Below are 21,535 nucleotides of genomic sequence, written 5' to 3'. Positions count from 1 at the left end.
CTTCGCTTTGTACTGGGGAATCTACTCTGTAAATTTCCTGCTCATCTTCTCCCTCCTCCAGGTCCTCATCCTCTGCATAGTAATCTGTCCCGGTTTGTTCTTCCATAATTTCAAACTCCTGGTCCTCTTCAGGGAAAACTTGTCCCTGGTAACTGGGGAGTGGAGTAGAATATGGAGTGGAGTAAGGCTGAACCTCGAAGGGTTCAGGTCTTTCGACCCGGGGCTTTTTACTTAGCGGGATAGGATCGGAGGAGCCTGAGGGTGTGGCCCCTTGAGGGTTATATGAAAGAAAGTGGTCTGGGTTCTTATCATAAAAATCAGCCAAGGAAGACATCCTAGACATAACCCTGTCTATGTCTTCACTGGACCATTCCCTGGAACAGGGTATTACTTTAGCAGGTGATGATTTATGGGACTTTTCAAGGGTAGACTTGTGTTTACTTGTCTGCCTAGGGTGAGAGGATGGCTTTACAGGGGTGGAAGGCTGTGCTTTCCGCTGTTTCCCCCCCTCCCCGTGCGTGGAAAAATGTTTTCCCTGTCCCTTGGAGGCCCCAGAGACTTTCGACGCCTGGCGCCGAGGGTCTGGAGAGGTATCTGGGCGTGGGGCCTCACTGGTGTTAACCGCGGTCTCGGTATCTTGGAGCGCGGCTTGGGGGTGGAAGTCGTCTTCGTCTCCCGACGATCGAACTTCCGTTAATGTGTGTAGCGAGGCACTCTTGGCAAGAGTGGATGATTGCCTTGCGTCGTGAGGTGATCTCGATCGAGAGCGCCCAGAGGACACCGAGTCGGACCGTTCTCTTTGTGCCTCCTTCCGGGAAGTCGACGTCGTCGAAGTCCGGTTGGTCTTAGTGTGTTTAGTGTGTGTTAGGTGTGTAGCGCTTGCGTCGCCGGGGGTCTTCCCCATAGCCGCCCTGCCGGACGACCTTCTGAGGTCGGGGACCTGCGCTCGCCGGCTGTCTTTCGACGCCGTAATGCCCTCGCCGTCCGAAAGTACGGCGTCGCTGCCATCGCTGAAGGCGCCCTCCGCTGCCATGGCCTCCTGCCTGGCGTGGTGGGCCCAACGCTTTGTCGAACGGTCCTTAAGTGTCTTAGGTTTAAACCTACTACACGCTCTGCAGTTCGCTTCGGGGTGATCCCTCGGCAAGCAGAGATTGCACGTGGCGTGCCTGTCGACCCAAGGGTATTTGCGATTGCACTTGGGGCAGAACTGAAAAGGGGTACCCTCCATACGCACCTTAAGGCAGCGGGCTGCTAAGTGTAGGAATATATAAATGTAACTATATATCAAGAGTGAAGAGTATGTACCACCCCCCACTCTCCCTACTTGTAAGGGCCGAGGCCAGCGGCCTACTAGGCCCGGGCCGAGGCCAGCGGCCTTCCGAGGCCCAGATCCGTCGTGCAGCAGTCGACGGTCGATGACTTCTCCAGCCGTCGTCGAGGTTGAGGGTCGACGTTGGGGTGGGGAAGGGAATGAATAAGAATTATAATTATAATAACAGCAAAAGTAAGGCTAAGGCCAGGGAACTCCGCAAGATGCTTCCGACCAGTATGGCGGAAAAAAACAATCTGAGGATCCTACACGCGTGAGGGATCTTGGGTACAGTGGACGTCACACTAGGGATAGTATTACTGGCACGCCTGTGTCGACGCCCATTTTCGACTTTCGAAAAACAAACTGTAATACTCCGCAGCTTCCACTAGATGTCGGCCTATGCACAGCATGTGATCTAAGCAGATTCCACAAGCCTCAGAAATATATATATATGATACATTACTCACCGTAATCGTATTTCTGATGCTTGTATCTGCTTAGATTCACATGCTGTGCATAGGCCGACATCTAGTGGAAGCTGCGGAGTATTACAGTTTGTTTTTCGAAACTCGAAAATGGGCGTCGACACAGGCGTGCCAGTAATACTATCCCTAGCGTGACGTCCACTGTACCCAAGATCCCTCACGCGTCTAGGATCCTCAGATTGTATTTTTTCTGACATGAGGAAGCATGAGGAGTAGCGTGAGTACAGATAATCCAAGCAGATAGACAGAAAGGTAAGACTACAAGCAATCATGCGCCTTCTCTCGGAGGGGAGGAAGTGTGGGTCGCATGTGAATCTAAGCAGATACAAGCATCAGAAATACGATTACGGTGAGTAATGTATCCCTTCTGAGGCTTGTGGAATCTGCTTAGATCACATGCTGTGCATAGATTAGCGAGCAGTACCCGAAGAAGGAGGTGGGATGTGAGAAGGGTCATGAGCAAACAGGTGTCTTAGAACCGCTTGTCCCACTTGTGTATCTGTCTTGGAATGAGTGTCAATGCAGTAATGCTGAGTAAAAGTGTGAATAGAGCTCCAAGTAGCTGCTTTGCAAATGGTGTCGAGGGGAACATTTGCAATGAAAGCCAGAGTGGCCCCAATGCCTCTAGTAGAATGGGCCCTTGGCGTAAAAGGCAGAGTTTTTTCAGAAAGAGAGTAACACAGCTGTATACAGTTGATAATCCACTTCGAGATCGCGCCTTTAGAGACGCGATCCCCCTCTCTGCCTGTAGCTACGGAGACAAACAGTTGATCTGTTTTCCTTAGCGGTCTGGTTTTATTTACATAGTAGAGGACTGCCCTACGCACATCAAGGGTGTGTAGTTTCACCTCAGCTGAGCTTTGCGGGTTCTGGAAGAAAGCCGGAAGCTCGATGGACTGGTTTACATGGAATTTAGATATAAATTTAGGTGAGAACCTAGGGTGTGTGCGTAAAACCAGTTTGTCTTTGTGGATAGTAAAGAAAGGATCCTGCACTGACAGAGCCTGAATTTCACTGACCCTTCTTATAGAGGTAATGGCTACTAAGAAGGCCGTTTTATAAGTCAGGTGTTTGAGACTACTTTTATGCATGGGTTCGAAAGGGGGGCCCATGAGCTTAGCTAGCACCACATTGAGGTCCCATCCTGGCGGTGGGTTCGAAATAGGAGGGTGAAGTCTCTTTACTCCTTCCATGAAGGCTTTAACCACTGGTACTTTCCACCACGATACTTTGTTATGGGATGTGGTGTAAGCCGAGAGGGCTGCCAGGTGTACTTTCAGAGAGTTAAAAACCAAACCTGCGTCCAGCAGGTGGAGCATGTATGTTACAACGTTGGAAGGAGTGCTATCAACTGGGTTGATTTGTTTATTCTGGCACCAAATAACGAATCTCTTCCACTTGTCAAAATAACAGTGCCTTGTGTTTGGTTTCCTGGATTCTTTTAGGATGTCCATACACCTCTGTGGTAAATTGAGATGCCCAAACTCTATGACCTCGGGAGCCATGCTGCCAGGTTCATTGAGTTGGGTTCCTGGTGCACTGTTTGACCTTGTTGCTGGGACAGTAGGTTGTACCAGGCTGGGAGTTTGATGGGCTCGCACACCGCCATCCTGCGTAGGTGTGGAAACCATGGTTGTCTCGCCCACATGGGAGCAACTAGGATGAGCGTCATCGATTCCTTGTTCATCTTGTACACCACCTTCCTGATGAGAGGAGTTGGTGGAAAAGCGTACGCAAACATCCCTGACCAGTTCATCCACAGGGCGTTCCCTTGGGAGTCTGGCTGGGGGAACCTGGATGCAAATCCTGGGCATTGTTTGTTTTCGCTTGTGGCAAATAGGTCTATAGTGGGGAAACCCCACTGAGAGAAGAGATCTTCTACGATATCTCTGTGAAGGACCCATTCGTGTTCTTCTGGGAGGGAGTCTCTGCTTAGGGCATCCGCTAGGGAATTGAGCTCCCCTGGAACATGTTGTGATGACAGGAATATGTTCCGTCTGAGTGCCCATATCCAGATTTTCTGGGCAAGCTTGGACAGATTTGGCGAACGAGTCCCTCCTTGTTTGTTCAGATAGAACATGGCTGTCGTGCTGTCCGTCCGGATCTGCACCGACAAGTTTAGCAGATGGGGCTCGAACGCCCGAAGCGCTCGGAATACTGCCAGAAGCTCTAGCAGGTTGATGTGGTTCTTGGCTACTGAGTGAGACCAGAGACCCTGAGCTGTGTGGTGGAGATGGTGAGCTCCCCACCCAGTCAGGCATGCATCTGTAGTCACCACTGCCTGTACTTCGGGATCGTAAAAGGGTTTTCCCCTTGCGAGATTCTCTCTTGTCCACCAGTGTAAACTCTGTACGAGTGTTGGCGAAACGACCACTAGATCGTCCCACTGACCACTTGCCTGAGACCACTGTTTCGCCAACCATTCCTGCATGGGACGCATGCGCAGACGCGCGTGGGGGACCAGGTAAATGCATGACGCCATCATGCCCAGTAACCGCATTGCTTTGCGTACCGTTATTTGTTGACCTGACTGGTAATGTGGAATTTGCAGTAGTATATTCCGAATTCTCTCTTCCGAAGGGAAGGTCAACCCTTTCTGAGTATCTAGGATTGCTCCTAGGAACTGTTTTGAGGTGCTTGGCACCAGACTTGACTTCTTCTCATTGATAGAGAAGCCTAATTCGTGGAGGAGGTCGATAGTCCTCTGAATGTTTGACCTGCAAATTCCTGGGGTTTCCCCCGTTATGAGCCAGTCGTCCAGATAAGGGTACACTGGGATTGCCTCCCTGCGTAGGTGTGCAGCTGCCACCGCCAGTACCTTGGTGAATACCCTTGGTGCTGAAGCTATCCCGAAGGGCAGTACCTTGAATTGGTAGTGGCGACTGTCCACCTTGAAGCGCAAGTATTTTCTGTGGGCTGGGAGCATGGAAATATGAAAATAAGCATCTTTCATATCCAAGGTTGCCATGTAATCCCCCTTTTTTAGGAGGGGGGATTACCTCTTGTAGCGTGGTCATACGGAATTTTTGGGGCTTGACATACTTGTTGGCAGGCCGTAAGTCCAATACTGGGCGCATTGTCAAATCTTTCTTTGGCACAAGGAAGTAAGTTGAATAGATACCCTTGTTTACCTGGTGTCCTGGGACGAGTTCTATCGCGTCCTTTTCTAGCAGAATGGCGATCTCCTCGAGAAGGATCTTCTGATGTTCTAAGGAGTGTACTCTTTGTCGTGGAGGGTGGTTCCGGGGACGCTGCAGTAATTCTATACAATATCCTGTGGACACTGTTGACAGCACCCATCTGTTTGAGGTGATCCCTTCCCAAGCCTGGTAGAAGTTGGAAATGCGTCCCCCTACTGGGGTTGCTTGAGAAGGGACCCTGAACTGAGCGTCACTGCTTTGGTGGAGGCGTGCCACCTCCCTTGTTGGTGCTGCCTCTGCCTCTTCCACGACCTCTCTTGTTACCCCTGCCGTAACTTTGGGTAGACTGCTGGTTGTTGTTCCATTGTGTACCCTGTCCTTGGGCATAGTTGCCTCTTTGTGAATTTTGGCCGCGTGGGCGACGAAAATTACTGTTCCCCCTCTGGTTAGGGGGTTTGTTGGTAAGCTGGCCAAGGGATTTGAGAGTCTCGTACTCGTCCTTGGCATTCTTAAGTGCGTCTTCGACCGCTTTCCCAAACAATCAATCGGGTTCCACCGGCTTGTCTATTAATGAAGCCTGAGTTTCTGTTTTGAACCCCGACTGCCGTAACCACGCATGTCTCTTGATAACAGTACCTTCTGCTATCAATCTTCCTGCGTTGTCCGCGGCGTCGAAAGTTGCTCTTAATATGCAACCAGACACGGCTCTCCCTTCTGCCGAGATCCGAGCCAACTGGCCCTTTAACGGTTCAGGAGCAGAGGCTATGAGCGCTGCGACCTCTTCCCATTGATGGCAGTTGTAACTTGCCAACAGGGTGGTGGAGTTTGCAATCCTTGCTTGGTAGGCGGATGTTGAGGCTACCTTCCTGCCAAACCCGTACAGTCTTTTGCTCTCCTTGTCGGGAGGAGCTGCTGACGACGATAAGGGTGTCCCAGCCCTCTTCCGAGTGTTGGTAACCACTAGGGAGTCTGGTTTAAGATGTCCTCTTATATAAAGAGGGTCAGACTGGGCTGCCCGAAAAAGTTTTTCGACTCTGTGGTTGACTCTCTGGTGAGGTTAGGATTCACCAGGGATGGATCTATTCTACGTTGGATGGATTTAAGGATAGGGATGGTCTGAGCGACCGGCCTCCTCTCTCCCACCAACTCTTCTGCGAAGTCCCTTTCCTCCTGTACACCGTGGGTGTCGATGTGAAAATGTTCTGCTGCGCGAGCGAGAACTTCATTAAGGAGGGGCTGGTTATCAACTGGCGAGTCGGTAACTGGGGCTTCGCTCTCTACCGGGGAATCTACTCTGTAAATTTCCTGCTCGTCTTCTACCTCCTCCAGGTCCTCATCATCCGCATAGTATTCAGTCCCGGTTTGTTCCTCCATAATTGTAAACTCCTGGTCCCCTTCAGGGAAAGGCTGTCCTTGGTATCTGGGGTGTGGAGTAGAGTATGGAGTAGAGTAAGGCTGCACCTCGAAGGGTTCAGGTCTTTCGAACCGGGCCTTTTTACTTAGGGGGATAGGATCAGAGGAGCCTGAGGGTGTGGCCCCTTGAGGGTCATACGAAAGGAAATGTTCTGGGTTTTTGTCATAAAAATCAGCTAAGGAAGACATCCTTGACATGACCCCGTCTATGTCTTCACTGGACCATTCTTTGGAACAGGGTATGACTTTAGTAGGCAACTTAGAGGACTTATCAAGGGTACCCTTGCTGGATGTTGATGTCCCAGTAGATTTATGTTTGTCTGTCTGCTTAGGGTGGAAGGATGGTCTTACAGGAGTGGAAGGCTGTGCTTTCCGCTGTTTCCCCCGCTCCCCGTGCGTGGAAAATGTTTTCCCTGCCCCTTGGAGGCCCCAGAGACTTTCGACGCCTGGCGTCGAGGGTCGGGAGAGGTATCTTGTTTCGAGCGTGGGGCCTCGCTGGTGTTAACTGCGGCCTCGGTCTCCTGGAGCGCGGCCTGGGGGTGGAAGTCGTCTTCGTCTTCCGACGATCGAACTTCCGTTAATCTAGGGAGCGAGGCACTCTTGGCAAGAGTGGATGATTGCCTTGCGTCATGAGGCGATCTCGATCGAGAGCGCCCAGAGGACACCGAGTCGGACCGTTCTATCTGTGCCTCTTTCCGAGAAGTCGACGTCGTCGAGGTTCGGTTGGACTTAGTGTGCTTAGTGTGTGTAGGGTGTGTAGCGCTTGCGTCGCCGGGGGTCTTCCCCATAGCCGCCCTGCCGGACAACCTTCCGAGGTCGGGGACCTGCGCTCGGCAGTCTTTCGACGCCGTAATGCCCTCGCCGTCCGAAAGTACGGCGTCGCTGCCATCGCTGAAGGCGCCCTCCGCTGCCATGGCCGCCTGCCTGGCGTGGTGGGCCCAACGCTTTGTCGAACGGTCCTTAAGTGTCTTAGGCTTAAACCTGCTACACGCTCTGCAGTTCGCTTCGGGGTGGTCCCTCGGCAAGCAGAGATTGCACGTGGCGTGCCTGTCGACCCAAGGGTATTTGCGGTTGCACTTGGGGCAGAATTGGAAAGGGGTACCCTCCATACGCACCTTGAGGCAGCGGGCTGGTAAGTGTAGGAAATATATAAGGTGTACCTATATACCAAGAGTGAAGAGTATGTACCACCCCCCACTCTCCCTACTTGCAGGGCCGAGGCCAGCGGCCTACTAGGCCCGGGCCGAGGCCAGCGGCCTTCCGAGGCCCAGATCCGTCGTGCAGCAGCCGACGGTCGATGTCTTCTCCAGCCGTCGTCGAGTGTCGACGTTGGGGTGGGGAAGGATGTCAATAAATAATTTTAAACTTCAATAATTAGCAAAAGTATGGCTAAGGCCAGGGGACTCCGCAAGATGCTTCCGACCAGTATAGCGGAAAAAAACAATCTGAGGATCCTAGACGCGTGAGGGATCTTGGGTACAGTGGACGTCACACTAGGGATAGTATTACTGGCACGCCTGTGTCGACGCCCATTTTCGAGTTTCGAAAAACAAACTGTAATACTCCGCAGCTTCCACTAGATGTCGGCCTATGCACAGCATGTGATCTAAGCAGATTCCACAAGCCTCAGAAATATATATATATATATATATATATATATATATATATATATATATATATATATATAAGGCCTGTGTGAGCCCCACCGGCTACCAATTCCAACACTGTTCATTTGTACAGTGTGCAGCTTATACCAAGTTGCTTCTTGGCACCTGAAGCAGAGGGTGAATACACGTGGCAGTGGCAAGATTTCGGAGTAAAGAGGTAGCTGGTTACATAGAGATGACACCCCTTTATGTGTGAAAGGGTATATTCTAGTGGGTGTGACTTGTGCATGTGAAAGGTAATTGGTACGGGGGTGACCATGGCCACCGTAAATGTCTCAATAGTGAGTGGATGCACAGGATATAGTCCATCGGGTATACTGGTTGGTATACACGCATTTCACCGCTATATTTTTCATCGCGTGTTTTTTCATCGCCGTTTTTATTTCGAAAAAAAACAATCTTTTTTTTTTGGGGGGTTAAAAAATTAAATGAACAAGTTACTTTCTTACCTGGTAACGTCCTTTCGATGGGATGGTCCGACGACGTATTCCATATCTATGACAGGTAACGTCCACAGCTGTGCTGCTTCGGAAAATCTTTGGCGTCTGCGTCCTGCATCGATGACGTCGATGCGCCGTCCCCGAGGACCTCCTCCGACGGCATCCGATGTGATAAGTAGGACGCACGACGCCCATAGCCTCAGTTATAGTTTTTTCCCCAGAACGTGTGCCACCAGTTTTCTGCCAGTCAGACACACAAGGCCTTGCGGAACGCAAGCTGCAATCGCAAAAGAAATTCTGCAGCGGGGAAGGCAGGGAGGGAGCGATATGGAATACGTCGTCGGACCATCCCATCGAAAGAACGTTATCAGGTAAGAAAGTAACTTGTTCTTTGAGGGGATTGGGTCCTCCGACGTATTCCATATCTATGACAGACTCCCAAAGCAGTACCAAGCAAGGAGGTGGGAAAGAATTTAGAATACAAATTTAGCATGCCCAATCAAATTGCGGAATAGAGAACTGCCTTGCCAAAGGCCAGATCTTGCCCTCTGATGGAATCGAGGTAATAGTGACGTACAAAAGTATGTACTGAAGCCCAGGTGGCTGCATCACAGATGTGACGAATAGGAACTCCCCTCTGCAGGGCAGTAGACGCAGCCACTCCTCTGGTAGAATGGGCCCGCAAGCCAGCCGGAGGGTCCTTACCCGCCAAGCGGTAACACTCGGAGATAGCTGAAATAATCCAACGAGACAAAGTCTGTTTCGTCACAGCTTGTCCCAAAGGCTTTCCAGCGTAACCAATGAAAAGTTGATCGTCCACTCTGACCCGGGACATGTGCGAGATATAAAAGCTCAATGCTCTCCTAGGATCAAGCCTATGGAGCCTCTCCTATTCCTTACCAGGATGTGGAGGAGGATAGAACGCTGGAAGAACAACCTTCTGGCTCAAATGAAATTCCGACACCACCTTCGGAAGAAAAGAAGGACGAACTCCAAGGACAACCCTGTCCTCATGAAACACAGTGAAGGGTGGCTTAACTGAAAGTGCCTGTAACTCACTCACTCTGCGAGCGGAAGTAACTGCAACCAAAAACACAGTTTTCAGAGTTAACAGCCTTAAAGGGCAAGAATGCAACGGCTCAAACGGAGCACCCATAAGAAACTTAAGAACAAGGTTCAAATCCCAACCGGGCACCAGGAAAGGTGACGGAGGGAACACATTAGTGAGCCCTTTCAAAAACTGCGAAATTAAAGGAATCTTAAAATATGAACACTCTTCAGACGAGCGCTTAAATATGGACAGCGCCGCCAGGTAACCTTTAATGGTCCCCACTTGCAAGCCCCTGTGGGCCAAAGAAAGCAAACAAGACAAAACCATGGGAATGTCACATTCAAAAGGATCCACATTCTGAACTCTGCACCAGTCGCAGAACTTTCTCCAACGGCAACGGTACAGAGACTTTGTTGCCGGCCGCCTGGCCGAGAGCAACACCTCCATCACGTCTTCAGGGAGGTCCCAATCCTTATACCTCAACCTTTCAGAAGCCAAGCATGAAGATTGGGGGATCTGACCTCTGGATGGAGAACCTGACCCCTCTCCCGTGAGAGCAGATCATCTTGGTAGGGAAGACGACGTGGAGGGCAGATGGACAAGTTTAGAAGGTTCGGGTACCACGTCCTCCGGGCCCACGCCGGAGCAATGAGGATCATCCGGGAACCGAACCTCCGTAACCTCCGCAACACTTGCGGGATGACGGGGACTGGAGGAAACGTATACAGCAGTGGGAATGACCACTCCACCACGAATGCGTCTCCTAAGGCTCCTTTTGGAGGAAATTCCTGCGAGCAAAAACTTTCGCACATCCGGTTGACACTGGAGGCGAAGAGATCCACTTGAGGGGTCCCCCAAAGGGCGAAGATCTCCAGGAGAATCTCCTGAGTCAGCTCCCACTCGTGAGAGATCGTGCTCTGCCTGCTCAGAGCGTCCGCCGTCTCGTTGTCCTCTCCGGCCAGATGAACTGCCGAGATCGAAACTTCCTGCTGGATGGCCCAGAACTTGAGCTGCATTGCCTCCCTGCACAGCGGAGGTGACCCTGCCCCCCCCTTTTTGTTGAGGTAGTGCATGGCCACCGTGTTGTCTGTCAGAATCAGGACACTCTTCCCGCGCACAGTCGGCAGACAAGCCTTCAGGGCAAGCCTGACGGCCCTCAGCTCCAACAGATTGATATGGAGTCTGGACTCCGACGGAGACCAACGACCGCTGACTGTCAGCTCGTTGGCATGAGCTCCCCATCCCGTGAGGGATGCGTCCGTCACGATCGTCACCTCCGGCCAGGGCAGCCAAAATGGGGCACCCTTCATCAGATTGCCCTCGACGGCCCACCACAGAAGGTCCCAGGCTACCGAGGGCAGCACCTGAACAGGGTCCGACAGCCTGCCGGAGGACTGAGACCACTGGAGCTTGAGTACCCACTGCAATGATCTCGTCCGCAGACGAGCCTCTGGCACCAGAAGAATGCAGGATGCCATGAGGCCGAGCAGTCTCAAGAACACGGACGCTGGGAGAGTCTGGGCAAACTGAAACTTGTGCACCATCTGCTGAATGTGAAGAGCCCTCACCTGAGGAGGAAAACACTGCCCCAGGGACGTGTCGAGCACTGCTCCGATGTACTGGAGCCGCTGCATTGGTATCAAATGGGACTTCTTTAAATTGAGGGAGAAGCCCAGGCTGTGAAGGGAGTGGCAGGTGACGGACAGATGATCCAGGACTTGCTCGGGTGAGCTCCCCCTGATCAACCAATCATCCAGGTAGGGGTAGACGTGAATCCCCCCTTTCCTGAGATGCGCTGCCACCACCACCATGAGCTTGGTGAAAACCCTCAGGGCGGAGGTCAATCCGAACGGCAGGACCCGAAACTGAAAGTGCAAGTCACCAACCGCGAACCTCAGGTACTTCTTGTGCTTGGGATGGATCGGCACATGGAAGTAAGCATCCTTGAGGTCGAGAGACACCAACCAGTCCTGAAGTTGAAGGGCCTGGAGGACTTGAGAAAGAGTCACCATCTTGAACTTGTCCTTCCTGAGGAGTTTGTTCAAACCGTGCAAGTCCATGATGGGTCTCAATCCCCCGTCTTTCTTTGAAATAATAAAATAAGGGGAATACCATCCCTTGTTCCTCTCCGCTACAGGCACCAGTTCTATGGCGCCTTTCTCCAGCAGGGCTTGAATTTCCTGCGCAAGGAGCGGATCCGGACTCTTTAAAGAGAGGTTCCCTGGTGGATTGTCGTGAGGCCTCTGCCGAAAAGGAAGACAGTAGCCGTGGGTTCTGATCTCCAGAACCCACACATCCGAAGTAATGGCTTGCCACTCTACAAGATGCTGCGCCAGCCTTCCCCCAACCGGCGAACCATGGGACCTGGCCTCATGACTGAGTGGTAGCGGCTGCGGCGTTGCCTGAGGGCAAAGAGGCAACTGCCCGAGCGGCCTTGGCACCTCGAGTACCTTTGTTTCCACCTCTGGCACTCTTACGATGGCCTCTTTGACTGCTCGCTCCTCTCGCTTTACTGAAGGACGAGTAATAGCGAAAGGAACCTACGCTCCATTGCTGTCCCCTAGGACAAAAAGGCGGAGGTTGGCGAACTGCAGCGCCCAACGACTTCACTGCAGCTTTGGAGGTCTGCAACCTCTCAAGGCTCTCGTCAGCCTTGCTGCCAAAAAGGTGTTCACCGTCAAAGGGCATGTTGAGGAGCCGGACTGCACATCAGGAGCGAACCCAGACTTCCTCAACCACGCAAACCTGCGCATTACGGTGCTCGCCGCCATGGACCGGCTGACACAATCCGCCAAGTCCAAACTCGACTGAACGGCCTCACACATGGCATCCTTGCCATCCTGAACCATAGCAAGGAAACCATCCCGTTCGTCCCCTTCGGGAATATGATCAGCCGCTAATGCAACACAGTTCCACAGAGTGTGTGTGAAATGAGACAAGGCACATATGGAGTTGGCCGCCTGAAGCGCCATACCCCCAGAAGAAAACACTCTTCGCCCAGCCGTCAAAACGTTTATTGTCCGTATCCACGGGGTGGGGTGCCTAGACAAGTAGCAGGGGTCGCTACTGGCTGGATGGTATTTTTGCGACAAAGACTTGCCCACTGCCGGGAGACTCTCCGGAGCAGTCCAAGCCGCCGCCACCCTTCTCTGCAGAGCCATATGAAACGGCAAAACCGGGTCAGTGGGTGGACCGAGATCAAGGATGTCCGTGAGATCATCCTGAACGAACTCCCCTGGGGGAGCTGACCAACCCAAGTACTCGGTAACCTGAGACCTAAGGCGCCGATATGACGAATCGGCATGAGTGCCAGGCTCCGGCTGACAAAACTCCACCTCCGGAGAGGTGTCCAGTCCACTGGCATCATGCAGTGACTGCCTCAGGTCATCAAACTGACTATGGCCCGAGATAAGGTCATCCGGAACCGTAACCGGAACCAGGCCGCCATCAGAGCCTTCATCACCCTCTGAAATGTACTCCAGGCGGGGAGAGGAAGACCTCTGCGGACCAAAGCAGTGCCGGACCTTAGCCATAGCCTTTTGAGGGGCAAACCCCGTGCCACGGGGCCCCTCTGACACCACCGCCTCAAAAGGCGTCGAGGGCGCCGACCGGGTCGGCGTCGACAGAAAAGGCGTCGAGCGAATCAGCGCCGACGTCAGCTGCAACGTCTCCAGCATATGCGGCGTCGACACAGTCCTCGAAGCCGGAGCTCCGAGCGTGTCTCTCGACAACCTGGGCACCGACGGTGTTGACGACCCCCTCGAAGACGGAACCTCGAGAGAAATCGACGACCTCCTCGGCGCCACAGGCGTCGATGTCTTCTTCGAAGACGGCACAGGATCACGCGGTCTCGAGCGCGTCAAGGACCGGGACCTGGAACGGGCATGGCGAGAACGGCTACCCTTGTCCGAGCGGGACCTCTCCCGCGAGCCGTGCCGACCACCCAAGCCCGAAGGCGTACGGGCGGTGTCTCTCGACTGGTGCCGACCGACCCCACTCGGAGGCGCAGACGGACCGGTGCCCTGCGATTCCAGAATCGCTAGCATCTGCTTCCCGAAGGAAGCCCATTCCTCCGGTGTCGCTTGCATGGAGGGATAATCGACCCACCGACGGGCGGAGTCCTCGGAAGAGGACGGGGAAGGCGACCTATGCCGGCGCTTCCTGGAATGCCTAGAAGAGGCGGAGGAGTGGCGAGACCGACTCCTGGAAGGAGACCCACCGGACTTCCGACGATGACGCGGAGAGTCACCCCTCGAGTCATTGGTCGAAAGCCCCGCAGACCTCGACTTCCGGGGCTTAGACACCCGACCTACCGACAGTTTCTTCTTGCGTTCTCGCAAGGCCTTCGCAGTGAGCGACTGGCAGTCGACACAGTCGTCCGTATCGTGGGCCTCCCCGAGGCACCAGAGGCAGGCGTCATGCGAGTCCGTGGCCGACATGTTGGACCCACAGTCCCCGCAGTTCTTGAAGCCTGGACGCGGGGTCGAAGATGAGAAAGACATTGCCACGAACAGGTCTTCACACCAACAGAACAGGTTCAACGAACCGAGAAAGAAAACAGCAACTCCAACGAGTCGAGGCGTACCGAGATTCACGAAGCGAACACGTTCGCGGAAAAAACGGAACTGAGGCTATGGGCGTCGTGCATCCTACTTATTACATCAGATGACGTCGGCCGTCGGAGGAGGTCCTCGGGGACGGCGCATCGACGTCATCGACGCAGACGCCAAAGATTTTCCGAAGCAGCACAGCTGTGGACATTACCTGTCATAGATATGGAATACGTCGGAGGACCCAATCCCCCCTCGAAATATGGTTGTGGGTGTAAGGGAATTAAAACATTTTTTTAAAATGGGTGTGGCTTTGGGGAGGTGAGGGGGATGAGAGATGACAAAGATGAGTTTTTCGAAAAAAAACGGCGATGAAAAAACCCACGATGAAAAATACTGCAGCGAAATAACGTAGAACCATACTGGTTATGTCAGCATGGTCTAGCACTACACTTCAGCAAGTCCCGGGGGGTGTGGGCCGTCCCTGTAGGTATTATGTTAGCCTGGTTTGGCACTGGACTTCACAGAGCTCTCTGGGGTGTCTCTCTAGGGGTTATGGTAGCCTGGTCTGGCACTGTATGGACTTCACAGAGCTCCCTGGGGTGTCTCTCTAGGGATTATGGTAGCCTGGTTTGGCACTGGACTTCACAGAGCTCCAGGGGTTGGGGGGCGGGTAGGTGGTTGTCTCTGTGGGGGTTATGTTAGCCGGGTTTGGCACTGGACTTCACAGAGCTCCCTGGGGCGCCTCTCACATGTCTCCTCTTCCTTCAGTCTCATTTCCCCCTCCTTGTGTCATCTCTAGCCTTCACTCTTCCCTCATTGCTTCACGTCTCTCACTCATCACTGCCTCATCACTCCCACCTGACTGATCTATATTTCCACATCTTCTCATTACCCCTTCATTCTCAGTTCTCGCACATCTTTCATTTCCACCCTCAGTGTCTCCAACCTCCTTCAACGTATCAAATCTCTTAATGTCATCTCACTCACTCCTCCCTCACCGTCTCATCTCCATCACTGGCTCAACTTGCTCACTCCTCCCTCACCGTCTCATCTCCATCACTGGCTCAACTTGTTCACTCCTTACTCACTGTCTCAACTCACTCACTCCTCCCTCACCATCTCATCTCGCTCACTCCTTACTCACCGTCTCATCTCCCTCACTGTCTCAACTTGCTCACTCCTCCCTCACCGTCTCATCTCCCTCACTGGCTCAACTTGCTCACTCCTCCCTCACCGTCTCATCTCCCTCACTGGCTCAACTTGCTCACTCCTCCCTCACCGTCTCATCTCCATCACTGGCTCAACTTGCTCACTCCTTACTCACTGTCTCAACTCACCCACTCCTCCCTCACCATCTCATCTCCCTCACTGGCTCAACTTGCTCACTCCTTACTCACTGTCTCAACTCACCCACTCCTCCCTCACCATCTCATCTCGCTCACTCCTTACTCACCGTCTCATCTCCCTCACTGTCTCAACTCACCCACTCCTCCCTCACCGTCTCATCTCGCTGACTCCTTACTCACTGTCTCATCTCTCTCCTACCACTTTTCACATTGGTCCCTTGGCATCTCACTCTTCACTCAACGTCTCCGCTCATTCCTCCCTCGCCATGTCTTTTCTCGCAGACTTGTTTCTCTCACCCTGCCCTTCCTCATTTCCCGCAGCTCCCACCATCTCTGCTCTTCACTCCTCCCTCATTACATGTATTGTACGTGGGATTTATATGGCGGGAACCTAGACAGGAAGCAATGAAGGGCTCTGCATGTGATTGATGGTAACATACGAGGTAACGGGAGGGTACACTATGTGGCATGGGACCATGGCGGGTGCAGTGATGGCATGAGATGCAGGAACGCAAGGAGCCTATGTGGCACCTGGGGTATTGACTGAATAGTAAGGTCTTGACTTCATTCCTGAACTGCAAGAGCGTTGCCCTGGTCTGGATTGCCATCGGGATGCTGTTCCGATTGGCAGTGGCATAGCAAAAAAAGGCCAGTTGCATGTGTTTTCCCCTTCCGTGGCAATTTTGTCTCAAGCCTAGCAATGGCTCTCACCTCTTTTCAACCTTCCCTCATTATTTAATCTTGCACTCCTTTATCGATCCTCCCTCAACATGTTCTTATTCCTCCCTCAGTCTCATATCTCCCGCAAAGTGTCACATCTCATATCTGTCCTCTTTCACCTCCATCACTGGTCCCCAACATCTCATGTCTTACCTGCATCCCTCTCAATCCTGCATCGCCTCAGCCCCCTCCCTCCTTGGATCCCTCCTCACTCCGCCCTGGCCAATCTCCCATTCTGCCCCATCACACTGCAGAGCTGGCCCTCACCCTTCTCGTCAGGCAGCAGCTGCACCAGCTGGTAGTTGGCGGCTCCCAAGCGGTCCTGGTTGTGCTTCTCCAACACCTTGTCGATCACAGCCGGGGTCTTATCCTGACTGGTTACCTATCGAGGAGAGGAGAAGAAAGGTCAGAGAAACAAGGGCTACTTTAAGCATGAGGGGGACACGCGTACAAGGCTGAGGACATGGGAACGAAGGGAACATACATATGCATTAGGGCGGTAACAGGACGTGCGTATGAAGGGGATACACAAGGGACCATGTGTATATGTGCACAAGGGTGACATGAGGATACATGCATGAGGTGGAGCACAGGGAAATACACACTAGGGAAAAGGGGCTTGTAAAGGAGTGGGGACACCGGGGGATGTGAATGATGGGGGTACAAGGAGACCTTCAAATACTAAAGACACAAGGAAGTCCACAGATGGGACATGTGGCCAGTGTGTAGTAGCCTTTGCTATCTGAACAGTTCACAGAAAGAGAACATAAAGCCTCCTAGGAGCTGGTCTTGGAACAGTAACAAAAAGGGCTGAAAGGAGGACATTGCAAGCCCAAGAGTTCCTCCGAAACCAAGCTTCGTTCCCCTGCGGAACAGGGGAACTTACACGCTCTCCCTCCACCCCACCCAACTAGTGGTAGATCCACCGGCACAGGAAGGAAGGACCTCACCTCCATGCCCAAGCTTGCCCAGGGCCGGGCAGCTTAAGCCCTGGATTATCTGGGTACAAATGTATATTCAAAATAGTGGTCTGGCCCAGGTGGTAAACGCAAGGAAGCAGAGAATGAAATACAAGGATAGCTCACCCTTTCTTAGAAATTTCTGAGGTTACGAAATATCCTCCATGCAAGTAGGCCAATCCCGATTAGAAGGGCTGGTTGCTTTAATTATCCAATAGGGCTAGAAGTGACTAATGTGCTTTGGCACCAGCCATGTGAGTTTGCCCACCTGGGATGGTGTGACAGATGGGTCCAAGTCAGGCCTCCTCCATCTTACTGCAGGCACTCCTTAAAGAAATCCAGGCCTTCTGTAACACATCTTTACGTGCTTCTGAAAGTCTTCAATGCGAAGAGTCCAGAGGGCCACAACGTTACTGACTGTTGCAGTTGAAAAGCGCAACTCGTACTAAAAACATCCCGCCTGAAGCCACCTGCACTTCGTCACCATGATAAGTCAGGCGAAGGAGTCCAGCAGTGATTGGTTTTTGGTGTCAAATGATTAAGAAGGAACAAGTTACTAACCTGCAACTATTGTTCTCCACCATGGGTCTGGCATGGATTCACATGCTCATGAATATTCCCCGTCATCAGGCTGGGAATCCCTGGTAAAAAGTAAAACACTTAAACTGAATTTCTCTTCTAAACCAATCACTGGTCTCTGGGTCATACTGCCCCCAGCCAATGACTGCCCTCTACCTAAGCCCCTCCTCTGGCAGCCATCTTCAGATTTGGTAGGCACATAACGTAGCAGTACGACCAACACACGCTGCAGAGGGGTACGAGGGAGGGTTTGTATGTAACAGTTACATGGGGTCTGGCATGGATTCACATGCTCATGAATAAAGAATACAAAGCAGTACAATATTACACAACCACAGGAGGTGTCAAGGCTCAACAGAAGCAATTACTCTCATCTCTGGAACAGACTCGCCTCAAGCGAACAGGTTGCGAAGCACTGCTTGGCCGACTCTGGACTCCTCCCTGGAATCCCTGTCGATGCAGTAGAACATTGTGGACCTCCACGTAGCAGCCCTGCAGATGACCAGCAGGGGCATACCAGACAGGAATGCTGTAGTCGCAGCGATCGGTCTGGTGGAGTGGGCTCTCTGACATCTGTGCAGCGGTCGGTTCGCCAACCGATGAGAGTACGTGATGCAGCCGGAGAGCCACCTTGAAATGGAAGTCTTGGACAAGGCCTTCCCATGGTTCACAGGATCAAGGTTCACGAACAGTTGAGATGTCTTCCAAAAACTATTTGTGCATGCCACGTTGCAATTCAGGGCACAAGCAAAGTCCAGCAAGTGCAAGGCCCTTTCAGCCGGTGACAAAGGCTTTGGGAAAAACACAGGTAAAACCAAAGGCTCGTTGAGGTTGAAATTCCGACAGAACCTTCGGCATGAAGGAGGAGTGTGTCTGCATCACCCCCCCCTCGACTCGGATATGGATGTATGCAGGATAGGCCTTTTTCGAGAGGAGCCTGATGCAGAGGCTCAAAGGGCCCACCCCCCATGAGCCTCATAAGCACCATGTTGAGCTCCCACTCTGGGGCAGGAGCCTTCACTAGCGGGAAATATTTTAACAGTCCTTTGAGGAACTCCTTGAGTCGATGAGACCAAAGTGAGGATCAACCTAGAGACGTGGTGTAACGGGAAATAGCCACCAGAAGCACTGTAATAGAGGCGTGTGCCAGTCCGGCCTTGGCCAAGGATAACAAGTATGGCAGGATATGCAGGGCTGTGACCCTCAGAGAGGTGATCTTCTGCGACCGACACCACGTAGAGAAACGCTTCCATTTGTGGCTTAGCTTGCAATCCGCCGTCAACTCGTATCCTCCAAACTCTAGGGCTGCAGCAGCCAAGCTCTCAGGTTCAGCGATCCTGGTTCGTGATGCAGGATTGTGCCTCCTTCTCTGGTGAGAAGATCCAGGACGACTGGCAGCTTGACCGGAGGCGAGGCCGACAGGCTGAGAAGGTCCGGGTACCAAATCTGCCTCGGCCATGCCGGGGTGAATAAATATCATCCTGCATCGGCACGGTTTGAGTGTGCTGATGACTCGTAGCAGGAGAGGCAACGGTGGGAACGCGTACAGAAACAAGCCTTCCCACAGGAGGAAGAACGCGTCCCCCATGCACTTTGGTTGATGGAACCTGCTGGCAAACTTCAGGCATTTTGAGTTCACCGCCGTCGCGAACAGATTGATCTGGGGCCTGCCCCACTTGAGGAAGATGTAGTCCACTTGGTCCTGCCAAAGTTCCCACTCGTGGCAGGAGCGCAACTCTCTGCTAAGGGAGTCGGCAACAGTGTTCTTGACCCCCGCCAGGTGAAAGGGCACGAGGAACATTTCTTGTCCGACGGCCCAGTGCCCCAAGTCCTGCACCTCTTTGGAGAGTGCTGAGGATCGAGTGCCCCCTGATGTAGAACATTGTGGTGCTGTCCGTGAAGATCCTCACCACCTTGCCCTTCAGAGATGGAAGGAAAAACTTGAGGGCCCAGAACACTGCCCGTAGCACCAGGATATTGATGTGTACATCCTTCTCCTCTGGCAGCCAGAGGTCTTCTGGCGTGCAGAAGTCCGGTGTGGGCTCCCCAGCCCTCCACAGATGCGTCCTTAGTGAACGTTTCCTGGTATGGTACGTGTATCCCTCCATAGACACAGATGGGCTGCCACTGGTGTCAGGCTCTTCGTGAACATCCTGGGGGCCGACTTCAGGCCGAAGGTGAGGGCCTTGAACTGGTAGTGCCATCCCTGCACTACCTAGCATAGGAACTTTCGGTGCTTCTTGTGAATGGGGACGTGGAAGTAGGCGTCCTCCAGGTCCAGAAGTCTCCTTCCTCCAGTTGGCCGAGCACATGCTGCAACGTGACCATCCTGAATTTTTGGGACTTGAGGTATTTGTTGAGATGCTGCAGATCTAGAATGGGTAACCAGCCCAGGGTTTTCTTTTTGACTAAAAAGTATCTGGAATAGACTCTGGAGTCGCTGTGGAACCAGTTCCATCACCCCCTTTCGTAGCAAGGCCAGTACCTCCTCCAGGAGTTGAGGATGTGCTGCTCCTGCACGGCCACCGGAGGGATCCGCGGACACCTGTGTTGAAACTCCAGGGTATGTCCATGGGCGAGAGAGTCCAGCACTCATCTGTCGATGGAGATCTTCTCCCACTCGCTGACGATTCCGGTCAGCTGGCCTCCCACCAGGGTGCATGGGTGGGAGCCTGATGTTCTGGCCGGCTCAATCCTGCTTCGGCATCCCACCTTGAGGGTGATGGCGGTGCTGACCTTCACCCTAGGTCTTGGAACGGCCTCTGTAGGCCTCTTGGGTCATGGACCTGGAGGGCTGGCGGTACGATGAGGAGAAACCTTTCGTCTATCTGGTCGACTTCCCTCTGGAGGAGCGAAAGGAAGAGCAGTGTTGCTGGAGAGTGCACAGGGCACAGGCCGTCTCTGTATCCATCTTGATGGCCTGCAGGGACTCGATGGCCTTCCCAAAAAGGTCATTCTCCGTGAACGGCATGTCCAGCACCCTCGCCTGGACCTCCTGGCAGAAATTCATGGCTTTTAGCCAGCCTTGACCACGGAGGCAGACACCATTCCCCATTTGCCGGAACCCTGTGTCGGCGATGTCCAGCACCACTGCGATGGCATGGTCCGAAGCCACCTCTCCCGCCTGGAAGAGGGCAATCGCCTCCATCCTCTTGTCCTCTTGTCTTCGGGGAGGAACTCCAGAATCGGGCCCAGCTAGTACAACAGCTCCCTGTCGTACCTGTCCAGGATCACCAGTGCGTTGGCCGCCTTGATGGTTGATGCTGCGGTGTGAATAACTTCAGTCTAATAGCGTCCAACTTCTTCCCCTCGCTGTTCGGAGGGACCGAGGACGACCTTTTCCTTGTGGTCGTCGAAAACACTGAGTCCTGTGATGGTTGCTACCGCAAGCCCTTGGGTGTGAACTCTGGCACCTGGTACTTTTTCTCCAGCTTGGCCGGGGCCGTGCAAGGGTTCAAGAGGGTCAGGCCCTCCTTCCACCTATCATCCAGAAGGGGCACCGCCATGATTGTCTTCCTCTTGGCTTCGAGCCTCTGGTACAGGAAACCCTCCTTATTGGTCTCTTCGGGCATAAACTGGAAAAGCTCAGATGCTTTGGCGACCATTGAAACGTCCTCACCTCATCTGGTTGCGGTGATCTGCCCGCCATGACGATATCGTCATCTTTCGTCATCACCATGTCTGTCCCCGTGACCGGATCTACCGGAGGGGAGGGCACCCGATGCAGAGGCTGAAACGGGGGCATCGGATGGCGTTTCCCCTTCTTAGCTGGAGGCTGATCGGTGGCCGCAGGAACCGGGACCTGCGGCATCCTTTTCTGGATTTCTGACACCAACATGTGCAGGGTCGATGGGATGACTAGGGACACAT

General features: G+C 53.0%; 1 protein-coding gene across 5 annotated transcripts in view; it reads right to left on the bottom strand.

The window, feature by feature from the left end:
• The window catches only part of RGL2 (ral guanine nucleotide dissociation stimulator like 2), a 309,124-nt gene that overhangs the window by 10,737 nt on the left and 276,852 nt on the right, over positions 1-21,535 (bottom strand). For all 5 annotated transcript variants that reach the window (XM_069635222.1, XM_069635226.1, XM_069635225.1 and 2 more), the window contains one exon: positions 16,395-16,509. In XM_069635222.1, coding sequence (XP_069491323.1) covers positions 16,395-16,509 — 115 coding nt within the window. The remainder of the gene's footprint in view (positions 1-16,394; positions 16,510-21,535) is intronic.

This window comes from Ambystoma mexicanum, chromosome 13 (assembly GCF_040938575.1).
Source record: "Ambystoma mexicanum isolate Mex_15411 chromosome 13, UKY_AmexF1_1, whole genome shotgun sequence".
Lineage (NCBI taxonomy): Eukaryota > Metazoa > Chordata > Amphibia > Caudata > Ambystomatidae > Ambystoma > Ambystoma mexicanum.
The sequence above is the reverse complement of the archived record's forward strand: the minus strand, read 5'-3'. Positions and strand labels throughout refer to the sequence as shown.